General features: G+C 40.7%; 1 protein-coding gene across 5 annotated transcripts in view; it reads left to right on the forward strand.

Annotated features, from left to right (window-relative positions):
* ZFAT (zinc finger and AT-hook domain containing) overlaps positions 1–24,393 on the forward strand; it is a 128,327-nt gene that overhangs the window by 44,666 nt on the left and 59,268 nt on the right. For 2 of the 5 annotated variants that reach the window (XR_004359426.1, XM_032700977.1), the window contains exons 1-3: positions 963–1,152; positions 10,859–11,029; positions 18,788–19,048. Coding sequence is in view for 4 of the 5 variants with exons in the window: in XM_032700977.1 (XP_032556868.1) it covers positions 1,134–1,152; positions 10,859–11,029; positions 18,788–19,048 (451 nt within the window). In the remaining variant the exon portion in view is untranslated. Of the gene's footprint in view, positions 1–962; positions 1,153–6,652; positions 6,829–8,744; positions 10,339–10,858; positions 11,030–18,787; positions 19,049–24,393 lie in introns of those variants that run through there. The other 3 variants (XM_032701003.1, XM_032700995.1, XM_032700986.1) reach the window with 3 other exon arrangements.

Consider the following 24,393-nt stretch of genomic DNA (forward strand, 5'->3'; position numbering starts at 1 on the left):
TTCTAATATCTGAAGGGAGCCTAAAAGAAAGATGGAGAGAGACTATTTACAAGAGCCTGAAGTGACAGGACAAGTGGGAATGGCTTCAAACTGAAAGAAAGCAGGTTTAGATTAGGTGTTAGGAAGAAATTCTTTACTGTGAAGGTGGTGAGGCACTGGAACAAGTTGTTCGCAGAAGCTGTGGCTGCCCCATCCCTGGAAGTGTTGAAGGCCAGGTTGGCTGTGGCTTGGAACAACCTGGTCTAGTGGAAGGTGTCCGGGCCCATGGCAGTGGGGTTGGAACTAAACAATCTTTAAGGTCCCTTCCAACCCAAACCAGTCTATGAGTCCATGATTATTTCCTGCTTAAGTACCACGTTCATGAAAACAGTTTTATTTTTTTTACGACAGGTGACAAATTAAAGCGCCTTTGGCATCGTGGGGTTGTGTCAGCCTGAGCTGTGCAGCCGAGGGTCCTGGGGCGGGCGGGGAAAATCACCCCTCAGAGGGGCACGGGGAGATCACGGAGGGGTGTCCTGGTTATCCCCGTGTCCCTAAGCCCACGGTGGGGTGTCCCAGCTATCCCCGTGTCTCTCTCTCCATGGCGGGGTGTCCCGGTTATCCTGGCTGTCCCTCAGCTCACGAAGGGGTATCCTGGTTATTCCCATGTCCCTCAGCCCACGGAGGAGTCTCCCAGGTATCCCGGTTATCCCCGTGTCCCTCAGCCCACAGACGAATATCCCGGTTATACCCGTGTACCTCAGCCCATAGCGAGATGTCCCGGTTATCCCGACTATCCCCGTGTCCATCAGCCCATGGCGCCGTATCCCGATTACCCCAGTTATCCCCGTGTCCCTCAGCCCACAGCGGAACGTCCCGATAATCCCGGTTATCCCCCGTCCCTCATCCCGCTCCTGCCGCTCCCGCCGCTCCCTCGGCCCGCGGGCGGTGCCTCAGGGCACGGCGCTGCCGCCACTGCGCATGCGCCGCCCCGCCCCTCCCGCGCCGCCACCGCCGTGTCGGCCGCGGCAGATTCGCCATAACGCGGCGCGCAGGGAGCTTTTTTTTGGTTGTTTTCCCTTTATCCACCACTCTCTTTCCCGAGCGGCCCGCGGTCTGCTCCCGGCCCGCCGTGCCGCGGTGCCCCCGCGGCGATGGAGGCGGCGGCCGCAGGTGAGCGGGGCCAGGCCGGACGGGCGGGGGAGCGCGCACGGATCCGCGCGGGGGGGGATGGGGAGGAAGTAGTTCCGGCGGGTCTGTGGTGACGCTCCTTCCGCACGACAAGTAGTTCTCGCTGCGGCGGCTGCCGCTCCCCCCGCCCCAAAACACGTCGTTGCCGGGAAGCTCCGGGGCTATGGGCTGGGGAGGGTGCTCCGGAAAGCCGCCGGAGGGCCGGGGCAGCCCGGGAGCACCGCGGTGTCCCTGCGACCCGTCCCGAGGCTCCCGCTCAGGAGCGAGTCGGGAATCCAGGGAGTGAGCAGCTGGAGCTGCTGTCGGGACTGAAATGCTGCATGGAGACCTCATAGCAGCCTTCCAGTACCTGGAGGGGGCCAAAGGGGCTCTTGGTCAGGAACCGTAGTGACAGGACAAGGAGTAATGGGTGCAAAGTGAAAGAGGGGAAGTTGGGGCTGGATATTGAGAACAAATTCTGTACTATGGCGGTGGTGAGACACTGGAACAGGCTGCCCAGGGAAGCTGTGGATGTCCCATCCCTAGAAGTGTTCAAGGCCAGGCTGGATGAAGCTCTGAGCAACCCGGTCTGGCGTGAGGTGTCCCTGCCCATGGCAGGCGTTGGGATCAGATGAGTTTTAAGGTCCCTTCCAACCCTTTCATGTTCTATTATTCTGTGATTCTGTTCACATCTGGGTTTAAAACACTCGTGCACTCCTCTGGCAGCTCCTTGAGGGTCTCCGAGTTCAGCTGCAGAAGGCAGATACCGAGTTAGAGATGTTTCCCCTGCATTATCATCTCAGGCCTTTTCGTGCCATTTATTGCCCGGCTTTCACAGGCTTTACACCTGTGGCTAAAGTTGCACAGAGGTGACAGCCTTGGCAGGGCTGTGTATGTGCCTTCTGTGTTTCACAATCCCTGTGTGCTCTTGCAGTACAAGTTTGTGAAGTGCTGCTACAATAAGTTAATGCCTGTTAATTATGCTGTAGACTCATATTTGGCTTTTGGTTGTCGTTCACCAAGTTGACGTTTTAATTTTTAGAATCTTGGATTATTTTTAGCTGTTTTATGGAGTATTTATGGATAGTTTACCGCTCAAACCACCATTAAGGAGTAAGTGCCATAAAATAAAACTCCAAAAATTTAACCACAATATGAGGAAGAACTTTACCTTGAGGGTGGCAGAGCACTGGAACAGCTACCCAAGGAAGTCATGGAGTCTCCCTTTCTGGAGACATTCAAAACCCACCTGGATGTGTTCCTGTGTCACCTGCTCCGGATGATCCTGCCTTGGCAGAGGGGTTAGACTGTGATCTCCAGAGGTCCCTTCCAGCTCCGTCTATGCTGTGATTCCGTGAAACAGGGTTTTATGCCAAAGAGAATGGCACTGTTGGGAGAATAACTTGTATCTGAGTAGCAGAATAGTTAACAGGTGCTATGTTACTTAAGGACTCTTGTGAAAGCATTCCAGGACTGCTTTGTATTGTGATCCAACTTTCGGTGAGAAATAAATCTCTTACTACTAGTGCCGCTAATAAATTCGTATTCGTTAACATTTCTCTTAACAAAGAGTTTTCTGAGGGTAGCTGAGCCCAGAACTGTCACAAGTGTTCAATATTTTTGATAATGCAGCTGCTGAACTGTATCTGACCTCAGATGCATTTCCATTACATGTGCTTCCAAAGGTCAGGTGTGGAGCATTTAATCAGGGCATTCTGAAGTCGATGGCTGATCACGTAGTTTGTGCTAATTCTTTGAGAGGTTCTGAATGGTTTTGGTGTCTGGCAGTGCAGCTCACAGTTCAATAGTGTACATCAGTGTATTTCAGTGGTACCTTCAGCAATGGTGCATTTAGCCACATGAGGGAGATCTTAGAGCGTGGAAATAAAAAGGTCTTACTTACTTACAAACTTTTTGTTTGTTTGTTTGTTTTCTGACTTTTTTTCCCTTAATGATGGAAAAGCTACCTTGTTTATATCTTTGATGAAATGATTATGCTAAACTGCTGCAAATAATTTCATTTTCTAATTATTTAAATACCCCTTTAAATCCAGTTCTGAATTTTATATATATTAGCCGACATAAATGTGTGGAGGCAGTTGTCTTCTTTTAAGGAACTTTATTTAACTTTTTTTCAGAAACATTTGTGAAAATGGAGTGTGTAAAAGAAAAAAATGGCTTTTATTTCAATATCAGTGTGAGCAGCAGGTTGAGGGAGGGGATTCTTCCCCTCTGCTCCTCTCAGGTGAGACCCCACCTGGAGAACTTCTGGGGCCTCACAATTTGAGGGTTGCTATTTGAATGCTACAATAGCTGAGCTGTGGTAGAGTCTACATTGTTTAGTGTTCTTAGTGTTGTGACTTACAAAACTATAATCTAGGAAAGTATTGGATGATTTGGATCTTAGTTTTGTTTCATTCCTGACATATCATGTGTCTGACAGTGACTCGTGATGGATGTCTATATAGAGAAGTGTAAGAACAGGGCAAGCACACAGTGATACTTGTCCAGAATACTCTCTTAAACCATCTTACAGGCTTTGCTGAGTCCTGACTAGTGTCTTTCAATTTAGTTCTTCTTGGTCAGCTTCCAAGAATTTTGAATGCCAAGTGGATGTGTACCCATCTTACACAGTTTTAGCAGCAAGGAGAGATCAGCAAAAAGACAGGCAGTGGTTTCATAGAGATCATTCTCTCGTCATCTCCTTCATGACACACCTGATTTATAGTTCTTCGTTTTACACTTTGCCTTTTCTCCAGTCCTCAGTTCCATCCTTTCCAGGCAGAAAAATTCTAATTTATTTAACTGCTCATGCATGGAAATAAGCTGAGTTGTTGATTTTTCCTATTTCTGTACCTTTTAAGGATTCTTCTTATTATTTATTGTTTCATTTTATTAGTTTTTCAATTCAGAGGAATAGTATCCAAAGATGTAAGCCCAGTATGGACCTTTGCAACAGTAATCTTTCCTGTTTTTTATAGGACCATCTGTTTTACAGGACTGTCTCTTGTAACTAAGGTTTTGTTTCTGAACACTGCAGTTCTTAGCCTTGTGTTGAGGCTGCCTTTAAAGTGTTTGACATAACTGAGAGATCTTTCGTAGAAAACCTCTCCAAACCCTTATAACATGACTGCAAATTGGAAAGCTTGTTTTGCTATGGGCTCACCTTCTTTGAAGGGTCTTTTTCCTGCACAGATTACTTGTTACTGCACAGGCTCTTGGGCAGGCCTGTTACTGTTGAGATGTTTTAAAACTGTTACTGCATTCTGCTTTTTATTTTTCAAGTTAATAAAATTACCCTTATTGACCTGCCTTACTGTGTTTTTACATTAAATTTGATGCAATTTACAATCTTCTTTTGTTTTCCTCCTTTGACAAAACTTCTACTAAAGCTTTCTTTCACTGCTGTTTAGTTGTGCTGGGTTTTTCCTTCCCCTTTCTAAAATCTTCTTTGATGATTAGCATCAATTATGATGCTTTTAAATAGCCCTCATGCTGCTTTCAAGGATTTAGCTCATCTTGGAACCTTTTTAGTCCTTTTTGTGGTTTGTTTTGTTAAAGATGCTTTTTATCTTTTTATAGTTCACATTGTTGAATTGAAACACAAACATTTGGCTCTTTATCACTCTTAAGAGGATTTTTGAGTACTTCTTTAATCAGGGTTACAGAGTAACTCTCAAGTAGTGTCACTTTGAAAGGGGTCTTGTGTTTTACTTCTGATAAAGTCAAAAACTGTCTCCTCATGTGGTTTCCCTGGCTGCATGCTGGGCGAAACAGTCATTAATAGTGTCTAAATATTTAATCTTGGCGTCCTGGCCCTGGCCTGACATTTAACCACTCTTCATAAGACTAATTAAAGTCTACATTATATGGTTGTTTCTGCCTTTGTAACCTTTTATCCCCTGCAGTGTCGGTCATTGCTACCCTCATGGTCAGGTTGTTACTCATGTGTAGTCCTGACACTGTGCTTTTCTGTGCATTGCATTTAAATTCCTCAGGAATTCTGTTACTTGTTAAAGTCGCCTGTTAATCAGATTTGACCCTAAGCTGCTTCTAACAGACGGTGTTGCTTCACAAACAATACATCTTTTGTCCTCAGTATTTTGAGGTGGTGGTGACCCACAGGCATTACAACAGGGTTTGCCAGAAGCTTGTTTGAATGTGTGTCTGTCAGTAATCCTTATCTACAGCCAGGCATTCCCATTTTGACACCTTATTAATCTTATTGCATTATTGCAGGAGTATGTAATTTGTCTTTTAACAGCAGCTACAAAACCAAATGAAAGAAATTGTTTTGCTCATTCCTGTTAACATTTTGTTAACTTCTATGTCACTCTTCATTTGAAAACAGTCTTCATGATTTTTACTTCTGCACTTTCATCTTTGTGGTCTTTTGCACCTATCACCTACATAAAAGACTTATTAAAGACTTGTCACTCTTTAATTTAAAAACATTTTCATACTGCCTTAAATTTCCCGCTGGTAAAGCCTGTGCTTCTCTGTTTTGATTTCACAGCTTGTAATTTTCTCTTGGGTATGTACAGAAGTGAGAATTCATGTCCTAAGCATCTTAACTAGTGCTTTTTTCTCTTTGTCCCACTATATTTGTATTGTATAGATCATAGAATCATAGAAGGGTTTAGGTTGGAGGGGACCTTAAAAATCATCTATTTCCAACCTCTATGTCAAGGACAGGGACACCTTCCACTAGACAAGGCTGCTCACAATCCCATCCAGCCTGGCCTTGGAACACTTCCAGGGATGGGGCAACCACAGCTTCTCTGGGCAACCTGTGCCAGTGACTTTACCATCCTCACAGGAAAGGTATAGATTTTAAACTGTATTATTTCTTGATCAGAAACATTCTAGTTTTTGCAGGAATGCATCCTCTATCAACGTTGCTGTAACTTTCTTGCTTCGTGTTGAAGTAAAAAATGTTTGTGCCATTTAACTAATGATAATTAAATTACTCTGATTTTAGTCAGCAGCTAAAACTGAGAACAGCCACGGTCAGGGGCTCCTTTTCTTTGATTGAATGTGTTCTGTTTTGCAGGTTTTGTCTCAGTAATTGTCTTATGCTGGTGAATTAAAATCCAGTGCTTACTCTTTAGAATAGTCCAAATTCAGATGAAAGAACACCTAAAATAGCTTAACATGTGATTGAAAATTTTGTATGTTTGAAATGGCATTGCAAATGAAAAATAGCTAACATTCAGAGAAGAGTAAGGTCTGATGTCTAAGTAATTACTTTTAATATATTTCACAGTCATATAGGATATCTTAATTCATTGTACTGTATGAGCCCATTCTATTATGTTCTTCTTTTATGTTCAGGTCAAACTGTTTCCTTACTGAGAAATAATGTTTCTTGTATTAAACACAAATTATTGGCTTTTTACATGCTGCTTTCATATTAACTATTATCTCACAACTTCAATCCTTCTACCTAAAAAAGCTTCCAAGGAAAGTCTTATTGTTCTTAACTTTAGTATCTTTCATGCTCAACATTTGTGTGTGAAGAATTCTTTAACAAAACCAACCATTTTATTGGAAGAGTTGTGCCCAGTTTTTATTGCACGTGATATTTGAACAGAAACTGCAAAAAGAAAGAAAAAAACCTAACCCTAACCCAGTCATAGTCTGATTAATAAGATTTTTAATTGCAGAAAATTCTTGTAGGTAAGGATTTGATGGTGATGAGGCAATAAAGTTTGTTTCAGCTCTGTGGAAGGAAATATGTGATTATTCATGTTCTGAACTTCATTACTGTGTATTTTAGGGATGCATAAGTATGTGTGCTATCAAATTTGTTATTCCAAAGGCCAGCAGATATCCAGTGAATTTTTATTTTTGTATTTAACTATGGAGTTCTAGTTCCTTTAACAGCTCTAGAACTTCAAAGGCATTTACAGAAGTTTTCAACTGTTGCCTACATTTCAAGGAGAGCAGAAAAGTTTTGGATACATTAGAATGATTTAGGGCATATAAATACGGATTTGTTTCCTTGTTCTGTGTTTCTTGTGAAAATAGGTATTAAAAATAAAACAATACCCAACCCTGATCCTTCATTTTATGCAAAATGAAAGTTTTAATTAGTTAAAATTAATTCTGGATTAAGTTTTGTCATAAAATGATTAAAAGTATATATGACAGTAATATATAACCTGATTCCCTTAAATACTGTTATTTTCAGTGATTTTTTCTAGGATAAGTGCTTCTTTCTTCCCTCTTCTCTCTTCCACAATGCAACTTTAAAGCAGAACAGGACAGATACTGTTTTATTCTTTGTGAAGGAGTTTGGGAATCAGGGAATCTGCATCCTACTTGCTATTTGTTTTTAGTAATCCATTTATTGAATTCTCTGCAGTCATGACTAGTGTAAAGGAAAAAGAATACTAATTAAGAAATATGCTGAGGTTTTGGGAAGAATTAAAAAAAATGGCTTCACTTGTGTTATAGCTTCATTTTTCACATTTCCATTTAAGAAGAAAATTACTGGTATTATTTATTTTAATGTATGTTTAGCATAGTTTATATGGTCAAACTGAAGATAATGAATTACCACAAAGCATGTTTAGTGAGTGGAATGTTCCAAATTGGTTTTGGCCGAAATTCCTGATGTTTGTGTACCTGCATACTTGATTACTGTTTCTTTCTTTCTTTGCATACTTAATAGCTTCCTAATTAATTGCTCTGTTGATTTCCTACATAATTAATTATTCACTAATTAGCCATGGATTCCATGCATAGTTAATTAACTTACTCCTTATTTGATTTTTACACTTAATTGACTATAATTCATTGCTTTATTGCTACGCCACCTAATTAGCAACTGGTTAATCAATTATTGTTTGCTTATTCCATACTTGTTTAGTCTGATGATCAGCACAGTTTATCCTCTGCTCTCTGACCTCCTTTTCCAGTCATTCTTGCTAAAATAATTTCTTTACTCAGTTTGGTTTCCATCTCTGCTCTGAGCAAAGCACACACATCTTCTGTGTGATCTGCTCCCTGCACCTTCACTAACACACCATCCTCTACCTCCTGTTCTCTTCTGGAGTTGGTCCAGCTTTGCTTCTGTTTGATGGTTTTGGTAATCAGATACTTTAAACAACCACGGAGACCCTTGGGGATTCTTCTTGCCCTTCTGCCCATCTCCAGGTCCTCCCTGGGAGGAGTGAGAGATAAGGGGGTGTGCAAGTACCGATTACAGCTGCTGAAGGAGGAGCAGTGAGCTGGAGCTTCTAGGGAAAACAACCAACAGGTCAGGAAGCAGAAATAAGTGACAAATAAAACCTCAAAACAGAAGTTGCAGCTAAATCATGGAATTTCAGTAATTTTCAGTCATTTCAGTTAAACCTTTAGGTAAATGCTCATAGGTTTTATTGTGAATCTTAAATGTGCATTTGCATGTAAAGAAAACAGTTGTCATCCACTGTATCACAAACAAGCTTCATTCACTTAAAAAAAGAAAAAAAAAAGAATGGTGCTAACTAGAGCAGAACTAGTTCAAAGGAACATTTCCATTAAAAACATGCTGCAACCAAAATAGAAATGTCTGTGTGCCCGAGAGAGCAGAAAGGCTGAGAAGGAACCACACCGACCTCCTTAGGGCACTCCGAGTGTCCAGAACATTTACATGCTGCCTACGTGTAACATAGAGGGTGTGTCAAACAATAGGAGCAGCATTGGAGTTGTTTTTCAGAGATGTTTTGAAAGAGATGAAGGCATAGTCTGCCTTTGAGTTTTGAGGTGTGCTTTTGGTATATTTCAAGTGCATGCAACTGTAAAAGAGAGACATCTCTGCTGTTCTTAAATTTCAGGACACTTTAAAGAAGGATTTTTCTTGAGTGGGGGGGGACTGTGTAATTAATGTGTCATGAGGGAATTGGAATAATGCTGTATAGAGTAGTGATCTTTGCTTAGGATTGTTTTGAAAATAGATCCCAAAATACAGCTCCCCTGTTCTCTTACCCCTGGATTCATCCCAAAGTTCACAAAATATCACTTTTATTTCAGTACTTATTCATTTGATCTGTGATTTGGTTTGTACTTCAAATAGTGTTGCTTGTTCCAGGTTGGTTTCAGTGGGTGTATGGCCCTAATTTTCTGTAGGGAGTGTAGTAATTGACACCAATCTTTGGGGCAGGACTTTATACATGTCCTGGGAGAACAAGCATGTTGTTAAAACGGGCTCTTCATTATTGTTAGCTTTCTTTGGACACTGAAGGGAGCAGGGCAGGGACTGTTGAAAAATCAAACCATTAAACCAAATAACAGCAGTTTTAGAAAGAACGAAGTCCTCTTAATTTCTCTGCCAAAATTTTTTGAGCTTTTTTTTAGCTGAGATTATATTAATCCGTCTTTATTGTTACTTGCATTCCTGAGGCTTTGCTTTCATATCACGCCTCAAGTACCTGTGAATTTAAAAAAACCCGAAAAAACCAAAGTTTTGCCTAAAATATTGTGTCAAATTTCTGTTTAAAGCATTGTCCAAGGAGAGTTTTAATGAAATTTGTTGTTTGCTGCTGCTTTGAAGGTTTTTAGTTTGTTGGTTTTTTTTCTTTTTGAATCAACAGGAACTTTTCATGGAATTTCTATGTTGAAGTGTATGAAATACCCAGATGGTTTTGTTATTGTTGAACATTAACATTGCCTCTGAGGCTGATACTTGCTCCGATAAGAGCACAATTTTTGTCCCCTCTTAAATTTTCCTCCTATTCCTGCCCATTTTATTTCATGTAAATGGGTCAAAATGAGACCTGACACTTTTCAAGCATATTGGGATAGAAGCAGAAAAAAGTGGTGGTTGTACAATTCTGAAGTGAATGGCCTGGAGGAGGAAGGATGTGATGACATGGCTGTGACTGTCATATGATGAACCACTTTGTGGTTGGCAGCACTGCAGATGTTTTGACCTTCCTCTCCACTCTTTCATTATGACAGAGCCACATCTAAGGAAAATGACCCCTGAAACCACACACTTAACATTTGTAGCTCAAGATCTGTGCTCGTGGTAATGTTCTAGGGCAAAAATGGCACATCAAAGCACACTTTTTTTATAAAAATATAATTATTTTTTACTATAGTGAAGAAGTTTTATCTTTCATGGTATTTAATTTTGGCTCCCTTCTTTTGTTTCCAGCACTTACACAAGTAATTAGAGAGTTAGACTTGCTTAGGTGTGAGGTAAGTAGAAAAGTCAAGTATATAAAAAGTAACAGTGATGTCCGTGAACATAAATTAGGGTTTGGAGCCCAACTGTATTTCAGATTTGCTTTATAGGACAAAATATTTTGCGTTTATACTAATGTGATACACAACAAACCTGGACAAGGACTTTATGTCTTATATAATTTTACCATGTGCTTGAAAATATATAAAATTGTAATGTTGTCTGAGGCTGGAAGGGAGAAATAGGCCTTAATCTGTCCTATTTGCTTTTGGATCTTGTTAGAAAATTTCTAAGATTTAAGCCAGAAGAAGTTTTTAGCCCTATGACGATCTGGGTAGGAGTTTAACCATTTCTTAAATTAATTCATTCTGGAATGTATTAGGAATGTGTTCATTTAATAGTGTAACATTCTTTGTTTCACCTTGTTACTGTCTGTTAGGTGTATTAAGTAACCCAAACCTCAATAACTACTGGTAACACAAATAATTTGAATTTGAAAATATTAATTACTTATTTTTAAACTTGTTTTTTCAGGGATCAATTCCATCTTCATGTGTAAGCTTTGTAACTTATTTTCGCCAAATCAGTCCGAACTATTGTCTCATGTCTCTGAGAAGCACACAGAAGAAGGAACCAACGTGGATGACATCATTATTCCTCTCCAACCTCTAACAGTGCCCACAAACACAGGCAAAGATGGAGAAGGTACATTCATAAATTGAGAGGAATGTAATTTTCAGCGTTACTTGCTTTTATAATAAAGCCTGTGGTGTGATGATTCTGTGTTGTGTATAGAATGATTTACATAGTTTGATTTTACAATAATCACTCTACAATTGCCACCCTGAATTTCATTCAGCACAGAATAGATCGTATGACAGATGTGGATAAACTCAACATGTCAGAGAGGATGATGACATTGGTTCATTGTCAGTTTTAAATGTCAAGTACAGCAAAGTCTGCTTCCTACAGTTTTAATTTGAGCTGTGTAACAGCTTTAATTTGAGCTGTGTAACAGCTTTAATTTGAGCTGTGTGATAGCAGTGGGAAGATTGTGTAACACCAGTGGAAAGCAACCAGGGCACCATGGATGAGAGTGTGTCTTGAGGCTTGCTTAGGTGTGCTTCTTGAGTTGTCTGACTTGTTTGTTGTGATTCGGGTAATATTAATAGTTCTATTTCAACAAGGAAGTGGCACAATTAATAATTTGTAGCTGTGTTTTGATATTGACAGTGGTAAATACAGCAGTCTGGTAGTCAGAGGTTGAATTACTTATACAGAACAATTTTACTCTGCAGTGTCAGAAGTTACATTCATTCCATTCCATTTTTAACTGATTATAATTGCCATCCCTTGGAATATTAGCAATGGATTAAAAATAATTCAGACTTTATAATTATATCTTCTTTTATACCCTTACTGAGTAATGGATTTATATTGTAGGCAAACCTCTTATTTAACACAAGTACTAGGATTTTCTAGTCATGATTTCTGGATTTAAAAAGCTGTGTGCTTATGAGCCAAAAGGACTCTAATATCATACTTTAAAGAATTTTTTTAACATTAACATGTGCATGTGATTTTTCTTCACTTATTTACCAGCAGTAATTCAGTAATTATATTAATGTCATCAATGTAAGAAGATGTTTCTAATAATGACCATACAGTATTCCATTACAGCTGCTATGTCCTCATATGGTTGGTGAGGAAGATTCACACCAGATTATTATTTCACACAATGCCCAAAATTACCAGTGCCTCGGGAGATGATGAATAAATTTCAAATCAAGTTTCAAAATACAATTCTAATTTTATTTGAATTGCATAGAATGAGCTCCTCTAGCATGCAGAAGGCATCTTCCATTTTTACATCTTTGTTTCCTTTTATCCCTTCACTAAATAGTGTTTTCGAGCGCAGTGAGACTGGTGGTGCTTTGTAACATATTCTTAATCCTTTTAGTAAAAAGACTCTCCTGTACACTTCTCTTTGCATTTGTATCAGGACTATCTGACTTTCTGTATTGTATGTCTTCAGCATGCATTGGATATTTATGAGAATAGTTTGTAATTGCCACACCTTGCACTGCCATCCTGTCACGCAAGAAAAACAGCCTTTCGTCTCGCATGCAGCAGGCTCCAACAGAAACTCCGTGACATCCAGAACAAGTGGTGGATCAGTCTAGCTGAAAAAACTCAATTATGCGCAGATACAGGTGATCACAAAGGTTTCTATGAGGCCTTGAAAACAGCATACGGGCCCACATACCAGGTACAAAGCCCTCTACTCAGCACTGATGGTCAAACCCTTCTAACAGATAAAACCTCCATTCTGAATCGATGGTCTGAACATTTTCAGACTCTTTTCAGTACCAGCCGTGTAGTCCAAGATTCAGCAATTCAGTCCATCACACAACAACCAGTAAAGTATGAATTGGATACTGCCCCCACTTTAGGAGAAACCCTCAAGGCCATACAGCAGGTAAAAATCGGCAAGGCAGCCGGGGTTGATGGAATTCCACCTGAAGTCTGGAAACATGGGGGCCTTGCACTCCACACCAAATTTCACGAGTTTGTGGTGCGCTGTTGGGAGCTCAGTGAACTACCATCAGACCTTCGTGATGCTGTCATCATCACTTTGTATAAGAAGAAAGGTACTAAATCAGATTGCTCAAACTATCGTGGTATTACTCTGCTCTCCATCGCTGGCAAAATCCTGGCAAGAATACTCTTGAACAGACTAATACCCACTATAGCAGAAGGAATTCTACCTGAAAGTCAGTGTGGTTTCAGAGCCAACAGAAGCACCACAGACATGGTATTTGTCCTCAGACAACTGCAAGAGAAGTGTAGGGAACAGAACAAAGGTCTCTATGTAACCTTTGTTGACCTCACCAAGGCTTTTGATACTGTGAGCAGAAAAGGTCTCTGGCAGATTTTGGAACGTTTAGGTTGTCCCCCCAAGTTCCTTAAAATGATCATCTCACTCCATGAGGATCAGCACGGCCAAGTCAGATATGGCAACACACTTTCTGAGCCCTTTTTAATTAAGAATAGTGTGAAACAAGGTTGCGTTCTCGCTCCTACCCTATTCACCGTCTTCTTTAGCATGATGCTCCAAAGGGCCACAGCAGACCTCGATGATCAGGACAGTATCTACATTCGATACCGTACTGATGGAAGTCTGTTCAATCTAAGGCAACTGAAGGCCCACACCAAGACCTTAAACCATCTTGTCCGGGAGCTGCTTTATGCTGATGACGCCGCCCTTGTTGCCCACACAGAAGCAGCCCTGCAGCGTTTAACATCCTGCTTTGCAGATGCTGCTGAGCTCTTTGGGCTGGAAGTCAGCTTAAAGAAGACAGAGGTCCTCCATCAACCTGCACCTCAGGAAGTCTTCCATCATCCCCACATCACCACTGGCGAATCAGAGCTCAAATCAGTCCAACAGTTTAATTACCTAGGTAGCCTCATCTCCTCAGATGGTAAGATCGACGGAGAGATAGACAACAGGTTAGCAAAGGCATATAGTGCTTTTGGAAAACTCCACAAAAGAGTATGGCGTAATAAACACTTGAAGAAAAGCACCAAGATCGGTGTTTACAAAGCCATAGTGTTGTCTACTCTCCTATACGGCTCCGAATCCTGGGTCATCTACCACCACCACCTGCGTCTCTTAGAACGCTTCCATCAGCGCTGCCTCCGTACAATCCTTAACATCCGCTGGTCAGATTATGTGACCAATACATCTGTACTAGAGCAAGCAGCTGTCACTAGTATTGAGGCCATGTTACTGAGAACACAGCTGCGATGGGCAGGGCACGTCTCAAGGATGAAGGACCACCGCCTCCCTAAGATCCTGCTCTATGGTGAACTTGCCACTGGCTGCCGCATGAGAGGAGCCCCGAAGAAAAGATACAAGGACTCCCTGAAACAACATCTCAGCCTTGACCATATTGATCACCATAACTGGTCTACTCTGGCCTTAAATCGGGAGGCCTGGAGACACACCATCTATAACGCAGCTGTCTCCTTTGAGAACACACGCAGGATCACTCTCGAGGAAAAAAGGCAACACAGAAAGAACCGTGTCTTGCAGAATACACCATCTAAGGAGTCTTTCTGCTGTGCCTTTTGCAATCGGATATGTCTGTCACGTATTGGCCTCATAAGCCACCAGCGTGCCTGTAGCAAATGTGGATAGTGCCTTCCCAAATCTTCGTTCGCGAAGCCCAGCCATGATTGTAATTGCCATTATGATCTGAAGCAACAGAAATTAGACATATATAGGTTTTAAGAAAATAACTTTGCAAATCTAATTATGTAAAATATAACATTCATATTTTAAGTTACACATTCATAAGTTACCTTTCTGATTATTCTTGATGAATACTTTTATTCATCTGATATACCCATATGGTGCCACCTTTTTCAGATTACGTAGCTCAACTCTTTTCCATCTGCTGTCAGTGAGGATGTCAAGGTAAATTACTTTCGCATAGATTTCAAATTGTATTCCAGGCATACTTCAGCACTTCTCCTTTCTCATCACAGAGATTGATAGGAGAAGAGGGTTCTAAAGTCCCATTCAATTATTTTCTATGTTCCGTTTAAAAAAAATAGGGTTTTCTACAGTTGAATATAGGAATTGGGAAGAGTTCTTCTTTCAAGGCATTAATTTTTCCCTCCTGTTATGGAATCTGCAGCAGCTAAAAAGTTAATGTACAATTTTTTGTCAGTGAACCAGTCTCTGTAGTAATTCAGTATTGTCACTGAAAGGAGAAATAACTGATGAATGACAGTCTTAGAAATTACAATTTCCTTTTAGTTCTTGGTGTCTAATAGATGAACATCTTTTTGTCTCTTCCAAGTATTGGTAAATGCTGTAGCTATTCCACAGTTGGTATAGATGAGTGAATGCTGAGTTGCTAATGGAGCTCTTTGTTCTTCCCAAGTAATAAATTAATGATTTTATAAGTACTGTGGACAAGTAAAGTGCTAGGCAAGTAATCTGTGTTTATTACTCTAATGTTATTTTATTGACAGTGCTCTCTGCCGAATTTTGTTTAGTCACACCACTTTCCCATTGTTAAGTCATGATCTGTTTAGAGTTGATTTGTCCTAAACATTTTGGTAGGACGATGTTAGAATTTTGTTATTAAGTGGGACCAAGGGTACCAACCAGATGCTGCTGTTACACAACAGTGCATAGGTCACATTTTGTCCAGCACTGGAGTGTGACATCTTTGCTTGGGAAATGACAGGTATTTACTGGGAACTGTAGTCACTCACACTCCAGTTTTTTGTAGGGCTTCCTTTCATAACTTTTCACGATGATCCCCATTTCCTTCAAAGTGCTTCTGAAAACTCTGCTCTTTTTTTGCTTCTAGTTAGTCAGATTGGCGAAGATTTGGGGGACAGCATCAATGACCCTGGCTTCATCTATTCATAATGTTCCATAATGATCCGTTCCCTGATGGATCACTGTTTGGTTTAGGCTGTATCTGCATTATGGGATACATGCTCTGTCAGTTATGAAACCTTGAAGAAAGCTACAGTCTGCGTATCATAATTTCCTCTGAGGAGTTTATCTGATTAAGGTCACTTAAAACCATGGCATGTGCATGAGCCTCATCCTTGCTTGAACACAGGACACAACCAGAGCAGACACTGACTCGAGGGATAAGAGCTGTTCTGGGTGCTGTGATACACAGACAGAACAGTAACAGGATAAGGCTGTGGATGAGATGTGTTTGTATGACACCTTGTGCAGAAGATTCTGAATACAGCTGTGTACTGTTGTGATGGATGAAATATAAGCTTTTTACACTGACGTTTGAGGAAGGATTCATGGTGCCTAATGCATTGACCTACTAAGATTTGCTCAGGATATTTAAGTGAACACCTGCACTTGTGACTTCTGACAAAGTTCTTGTATTAAATAGATTGATTTGGAGAAGCTTATGTGAATTATTCCTGTGAAGGAACAGTACAAAAATAGTCATATAGTTTATTTCATTATTTTCTTTTTGAAGTGCCTTTTTTATGTCTTTGAGTACATAATTATACAGCACAGCACAGAATTTCTTCCCTGAATATTGCCACTGCTCATCCAATACCAGTCAGCATAAAGTTTGGTGTCAGTGAGTCTGTAATGAGTGTAAAATCCCCAGAAACAACTAATTTGTTCTTGGGGGAACAGGATCTTACTTTAAAATATTTTTAATGACCAATTTAAGACTCCTATTTCTGACTAAGCATCCTTGAAATAAGCATTAGGCTTTTTTTCATTATTTATTTAATACACTGCTTTATTTTTAACAGTTAAGCAGATTCTTTCTTCTAGCAAGTGATGTTTGATTAACTTGGTTATATGCTGGCAGATGAATGACAATGTGCTACTATTAAATTACTGTGTGTTGTTAATCTTAGGTGGTGCTTTGAGCAGTGTTAAGGACTCACTGGGGCCAAGCTGGATAGAGAGGAAGCTGGAATTTATGATCATGTGCATCATTAAAAATTTAATTCTGGCTAGCTCAAAGTATCTTGCGATATATTTTGTCCTGGAAAGAGGAAACCAAGGAGCAGGGAAAAGAAAGGACTGTGATAAGCCTCAGGAGTTCTGGTGATGTGTACCAGTGGCTCGTATGAGCCCTCCTGTTCCTGTGTTGCTGCCTTGCACTTGCCACCAAACCCACTTAAATGTTTGGGAACTGCTGTAAATTCTCCTACTGGTGGGCACATTTACAAACATTTGTAAAATTTGCACATTCTTTATATATTTGCCACACCATTAGTAGTCACAGTGATAAGAACTGCAATTTTTGTAAGCCATAGCAGAGGATCTACCACCAGCCCCTTTTTCATGAAGTTTACATTAAAACGGTCAGGAAGAACCATGTCTTTGACCCATTTTTTCTTCATTTATTTTGTTGGGTAATCTGATGATTACATTGTAAAAGAATGAAAGGAATATCATACACAGAATATGGTGGTTGCATTATCCATGTCTGTATTCCTCATGTTGGATACATTAGCAAAGTGTGACCTTTTGACATGTTGACGTGAAGATAATTATTGTTTGTTGGCTTGTTTTAATTTTATGTTAATTTCTTCAACTCCAGGCACCAAATACTGATTGCTGTGATCGATGGATATCAAAATAACATGAATGGTAGCAAAGAGAAGTTTTGAGAGCACTGAAATCACCCCTTTCTTTTTGGCTGATAGTTGACAAACTACTTTTGCTGGAGTAGCACTAAAGTTCAGGGCACTGATGGAGATTTGCAAAAACTTATGAGGAAAGGGTTGCTTTTTTTTCTATTCATAATGAGGTTTTTGATGTTTTTATTACATTTATTTAAGCAGACAGGTACTCAATCATTACTGTAAGAAGACAGAATGCTTTCTTTTTCATTTGATAGTAATTACATGATTAACTCAAAGCTGTGGTCTCTAAATGTGGGGTTTTGTTTGCCTGGTATACTTAGGGAAATGCTGGAGAGATTATGAATAAGATGCTGCCCCCACCTCCTGTTCTCCTACGTCATCCTCCCTTAAGGTGCCTTGAGGTCATTTATTTTTCCATATGCTCTAAATCAGCCAATTCAATAAGGTCTTTTGGCACCTGGACTTGAAAATTATTTGTGGTTTATTTTGGGTTTTTTTTTAATATTCTGTCTTTTTCTGATTTTTCAGACTTTTACACTGCCAGTCTCAATTTGTCAGAATCTGTGATTCTACAGCAGTGATAAGAGAAACGTTAAGCAGGAAATACAGTTTATATTGTCAGGCATTTCTGTGCACTACATCTCATTGATTTAATCAGTATTTCCTCTACAGAAATATGGAAATGTAAAATTATATTAGGAGTTGTGGATGACTTCTGATTTTAATTAAGGAAACATTTTTTGCATGACCTCTGGAATTTATTTGTGACCAACAATTTTTTTTGCCAGCTTTTGGGTAGAAAGTTCTAACAATAAAGAACCACAGGAAATATTAGGGAGTAATTGTTCAATATATTAAATGGACAATAAGCTTTTGCTTTTACAATATGAATTGTTTTTCTCCAATTACATCTCAAGACAAATAATTCCTGATTTAAATTAACAGGCTTTTCGTAAAGTGTCAGAACACAGTAAAACAACTTTGTAGAATACATGTGCTGCTACAGTTACACAACAGTCTAGAAGAGCTCTTGCAGTGTAATTTATGTAAAACTGTGGCACTTTGACATCTGCTGATCTCAATAGCACAAACATTATTGCTTTGCAGCCACCAGAAATGCCAACAAGTACCACTGCTTGAAATAAATTTGTGTGAAGCTAACCTTTTCTTAAGCTTTCAGGATAGAGTCTCTCAAACTTCATTTCATGTACGTGTTTTTCAAAAATCAGAGGATATTAGCTAATTAGCTGTAGCATTTAATTATAGCTTCCTTTAAACTTTAACTTTCCTCTCTAGAGCTTCTTGTAGCGAAGAGGAAAAGGGGCAGACCTAGAGGGTCTACTAAGAAGTTTTGTGTGGATGAAGATGTGGCAGAAAACAACCCTGTTCCAAGTGAAGAAACTCCCCCTGGAACAGAAGAGGGCCCAGAACTGTCTGAAGTCTCACCAGGCAGCTTGGAATGTAGGAAATGCAATCGGAAGTTCTCCAACACACGTCAGCTGACTAAACATATCTGCATTATTGTCTTAAATGAAGGAGAGGAAGAAGGAGATGGAGGTAAGAAAATGGTGAACAAAAACATCTGAAGCATTTGTGGAACAGTGTGTTCCCACTGTGAGACCTGACCTGTAATCCCCAGTGTTGGGTTTTAAATGGAATGGAGTTGTCTGTTTCTTGTAACACAAAAAGCATATTGAAGCAAAACTGAGCATAGAGTCAGACAAAGTATTCAGGGTTTTTTTTCAAAATAGTTATAATGTTTATTGCCATTACGATGGGCTTAAAACTCCCTAAAATGCTTGTTTTCCATTAGCAACAGTTCTGTTTCTCACAAAGAGGGTTGCAGTTTTTCAGTGAGAAAGGCCACACACATAAGTATCACATAGGTGAGGAAGGATGATCCTGTACAGGTGTTTCTGTCCTGTGACTTGGGAAACCTCAATTCTCTTCTGTTCTTTTGACACTTTTAGAGTCTGCTTTTCTGGATGGCTTGTTTTATTGTATAAAAAATAATACCAAACTCACCTCTTCTTTTTTACAAAACTTTATGTAAATAACTGTCCTTGGCATATAAGAGTTCATTGTTTAAATTTAGCTTTAAGATTGAGTTGAATATATCCAGCCTCTCAAAGTTTTAGAGTAGAACAGAGCACAGTAGAGTATTTTCAGTCGAGAGGAACCTACAATGACCATGTAGTCCAACTGCCTGACTAGTTCAGGGCTGATTAACAGTTAAAGCATATTGTTAAGGGCATTGCTAAATATTTCTTAAAGATTGACAGGCTTGGGGTATCAACCACCAATCTAAGAAGCCTGTTGAAAAAGACAACAGTGAATATTCATTTAGAATAGAATAGTTGGAAGGGACTATTGATCATCTAGTCCAGCTGCCTATTTAACTTGGCTAGGAGGTGAATGTCACATTCATACAAAGCAATGACCATGTCCAAATTGTATATGTAAGTTTTGTGTTTCTGTTTTGTGTTTCTTTTTGCCTTAGCCACAGTTGCTCAGTATGATACCCTGTTGATTCTATTTGCAAACAAAATTTGCCATTGATTTTTTTTCCAGCATTCTTATACCCTTTTCTGTCCAGTCTGCCATTATGATACACAACTACTATGACTATTTTACTTTCAGTGATATGGAGAATTTAACTTTTGTGGCAAAGCCTAATTAAAATAAGTTTAGAATATGTTGACAGGGCAGAGAAACTCTTGCTTTGATAAAGGACCTGGTTATATTTTACTGTCAGCAGTGGTAGGATTTTTCAGCTGTCCATAGTGACCGTTACTTCAGCTGTCTCACCTCTGACATCCCAAGTGTCTGTGCCCTTTACTGTTTGTATGTGCTAGGTCCAGTGTTCACATTTGCATTATTTTGGCAATGTTGCCTTTTCTAATGTCCTTTTAAAAGTATTAACTCAAATTAACCGTTCTTGACCTGTTAGCTCATTAGAGTTCCCAAGTCTTATCTTCATTTGTTTCACTGCAGACTGCCTGATTTTTCAAACTAAATTGCTCATCTTTTTCCTTCTTTGTAAAGAAAATAGCCTCAGTTTTGGGCAGATGAAACATCTTTTGTTTATGCTCTGGTAAAAGCAAACCAATCAAGCAATTAAGTTGTTCATGAGCAGCAAAGGGGTTCCAGTTGTTGGTGAGCTAGAAGGTCTTCAGCCTAAAGCTTCCTATTGACACTCTCCCCCAACTTAGTGTCATCTGCCAGTTTGCTGATGATAGACTCGATCCCCTCATCCAGATCGTCCATAAAGATATTAAACAGGACTGGGCCCAACACTGATCCCTGGGGGACACCACTAGTGACTGGCTGCCAACTGGATGCAGCACGGTTCACCACCACTCTCTGGGCCTGACCCTCCAGCCAGTTCCTAACCCAGCACAGAGTGCCCCTGTCCAAGCCATGGGCTGCCAGCTTTTTCAGCAGAATGTTGTGGGATACAGTGTCAAAGGCTTTGCTGAAGTCCAGGTAGACACATCCACAGCCTTCCTCTCATCCACCGGGTGCGTCACCTGCTCATAAAAGGAGATCAGGTCTTTCAGGTAACCTACCTCTCCTAAACCTGTGCTGGCTGGGCACGTTCCCCTGTCCATCCTGTAGGTGCTGTGTGATGGCACTTGGGATGATCTGCTCCATGACCTTGCCGGGTGCCAAGGTCAGACTGACGGATCTATAGTTTCCCATATCTTCCCTCCCTTCTTATGCATGTGCGTCACATTGGCCAACTTCCAGTCATCTGGGACCTCCCTAGTTAGCCAGGACAGATGGTAAATGGAGAGTGGCTTGGCAAGCTCTTCCTCCAGCTCCCTCAGAACTGAGCACAGAGTCAAGGTGCACCCACCCAGTGCCAAGTATAGGGGGATGGTCACTGCCCTGGTCCTTCTGGCCACACTATTGCTGATACACCCCAGGTGCCATTGGCCTTCTTGCCCACCTGAGCACAAACTGGCTCGTGTTCAGCTGCTGTCAACCAGCACCCCCAGGTCCTTTTCCGATGGGCAGTTTTCCAGCTACTCTTCCCCAGCCTGTAGCACTACCTGAGGTGGTTGTGACCCATGGACAGGGCTTGGCACTTTGCCTAATTGAACCTCATACAGTTGGCCTTGGCCCATCGAGCCAGCCTGTCCAGATCCCTCTGCAGAACCTCCTGGTTCATACCATGGCATGAATTTATTTTTTTTTTCTGTTCTGTTTTTCCTGTTCTTAATGATTCCTCAGATTAGGTTGAATTTCCTGACTGCTGCTTACTATTGAATTTATGTTTTCAGGAAAGTATTTAGAAAGACAAATCTTTCCTGTGTTGTAAAAGTCAATTTAGAGCCCATTATTCTATCAGTAAAGCTGTTTTCTTTATGTACCTTTCTTAGCATTTATTGTCACTGCAGATGGGAGTCTTTTCCAAATAAGCACTGCTCTGCGCATATATGTGTTTATGCAATGGGTTTTCTAAGCATTAGTGATACCTAGCAAAGATCAAGTAAAGAGTTTTGGAAAGCCTGTCCCAGCTCTGGGGCCCTCAGCACTGGAAGGACACAAGCCTGTCCAGAGGAGGCCACCAAGTTGATTAGAGGGATGAAGAATTGGGATTGTTCAGCCTGGAAAAGAGAAGGCTTCAGGATGACCTCATTGCAGCCTTCTAGTACCTGAAGGGACCCTACAAGAAAGATGGAGAGGGACTTTTTACAAGAGCATGTAGTGACAGGACAAGGGGGAATGGCTTTAAACTGAAAGAGGGTAGATTTAGATTAGATATTAGGAGGAAATTATTGTGAAGTGGTGAGGCACTGGAACAGATTGCCCAGGGAAGTTGTGGCTGCCCCATCCCTGGCAGTGTTCAAGAACAGGTAGGATGGGGCTTGGAGCAGCCTGGTCTAGTGAAAGGTGTCCCTGCCAGCGGGGTTGGAACGAGATGATCTTTAAGGTTCCTTCCAACCCAAACTGTTCCATGCTTCTGTGATACACAGATGATGGTGTTGCTGTCTCAGTACACGGTGCTGCAAGTTTTACACCAGTTATTTATTTTATGTGTGTGTTTTTGTCTCTGTATAATGTTCAGTGAATATTTTGGTTGCTTGGTTGCTTGAGCAGATGTGATTAATACCGACGTTTTCAAGAGTAAACTATCCCTGACATAAAAACTTTTTGAAATCACGCTTATTTTGCTGTACATAAAAAAAAAAAGACTGAAACTTCTAATTTGGTGAGATTCCACTGTTGCTGAAGTTCTTAGAGCTGGATGGAGAGTTTTACTGAAGGCCTGTGAATCTTCCAGGGTTGCAGTACCTGCTCTCATATTTCAGACACTGTAGTTCAGAGCAGATGGCTAAAAATCACAAGGAGTTTGGGCCATAGGTTCTTCTTTAGTCTTTGGCATGTTACGTAATACATTCAGGTTGGTTTTTATTTCCCCTTTTATCCCTGTCTTTCCAACTTGAAGTTAATTTTCAAATGCTTCTGGAATTTTTCTGTTGTTTGTTTTTTTTACTACTTTCTCATATTTTTCATTTCTTACAAAGCTTAGCACTATATGGACATTTGATTAATAATCAGTATGTTTTCATTTTCACTGTGTCTGGCTGCAGTGGAGTTAATTTCCTTTTGTAGCAGCTCGTATGATGCAGTGTTTTATATTTGTGACCAAAATAATGTTTTAGCTATTGATAAAATATGCTAACATATAAATATTGAAAAGATATATATTGCAATTCTATGTGATATTCTTTATTGAGAGAAACATAATATGCATTTTGAGCTGAAGCTCAAATATTCATAAAAGTTTCCAAGTAATAAAATGTTTTGCTATCTTTTATAGGTCTTCAAGGAAAGTGTTGAAATCCGTAACATAATGGACATTTATAATTAAAATGAATAAATGGGTATAAAATTCTATTGAAACTGAAGTGTGTATTGGTCAGAGGAATATTTAAAAGACACAACAGGTCTCTGATGTTCTTTACTTCTGTGATTAGTGATCCACATTGATCTCTCAAGAGATCAGTAGGTGATAGTTCTACTCTTTCAGGAGTTACCAGGCCTTACTGGTTGCTGACATCCTCTGTGCATCTAATTTGATCCTTTGATGCTGATGATTGCCTTCACTTTGTGGGCTCAGTCATTAAAACAGCAAAAAAAAAAAAAAAAAAAGTGACTTAATTTTTTGCAAATGTGGTGGGTTGACCCTGGTTGGACTCCAGGTGCTCAGGTGCCCAATGAAGCCACTCTGTTTCTCCTCTCCCTCAGCTGGACTGGGGAGAGATCACTCACCAGTTACTATCACAGGCCAAACAGACACAATCAGGGGAAATCAGTTTATTACCACTTGAATCAGAGCAGGATAAGGAGTAATGAAACCAAATCTTAAAGCACCTTTGCCCTATCCCCTCCCTTCTTCCTGAGCTCAATTTCACTCTTACCCCTCAGCAATGCAGGAGGATGGGGAATGGGGGCTGTGGTCAGTTCATCACATGTTGTCTCTGCTCCTGCTTCCTCTGAAGGGGAAGGACTCCTCAGACTCTTCTCCAACGTGGGGTCCCTCCCATGGGAGCTAGTCCTTCGTGAACTGCTCCAGCATGAGTCCTCCATGGGGTCACAAGTCCTGCTCCAGCCTGGGCTCCTGTCTCCACAGGTCCATGGGTCCTGCAAGGAGCCTGCTGCAGTGTGGACTTCGCACAGGGTCACGGCTTCTTTCAGGCACCCCCGTGGTGTGGAGTCTTCCAGTGTGGAGTCCTGCAGGAGTTGCAGATGGATCTCTGCCCTCCCCTATCCCCACCCCAGGCCTCTGTGGGCTGCAGAGGCGCAGCTGCCTCACCATGGTCTGCATCACAGGCTGCAGGGGAATCTCTGCTCCAGTGCCTGGAGCACCTCCTGTCCCTCCTTCTTCACTG

Source organism: Chiroxiphia lanceolata, chromosome 1 (genome assembly GCF_009829145.1).
Source record: "Chiroxiphia lanceolata isolate bChiLan1 chromosome 1, bChiLan1.pri, whole genome shotgun sequence".
Lineage (NCBI taxonomy): Eukaryota > Metazoa > Chordata > Aves > Passeriformes > Pipridae > Chiroxiphia > Chiroxiphia lanceolata.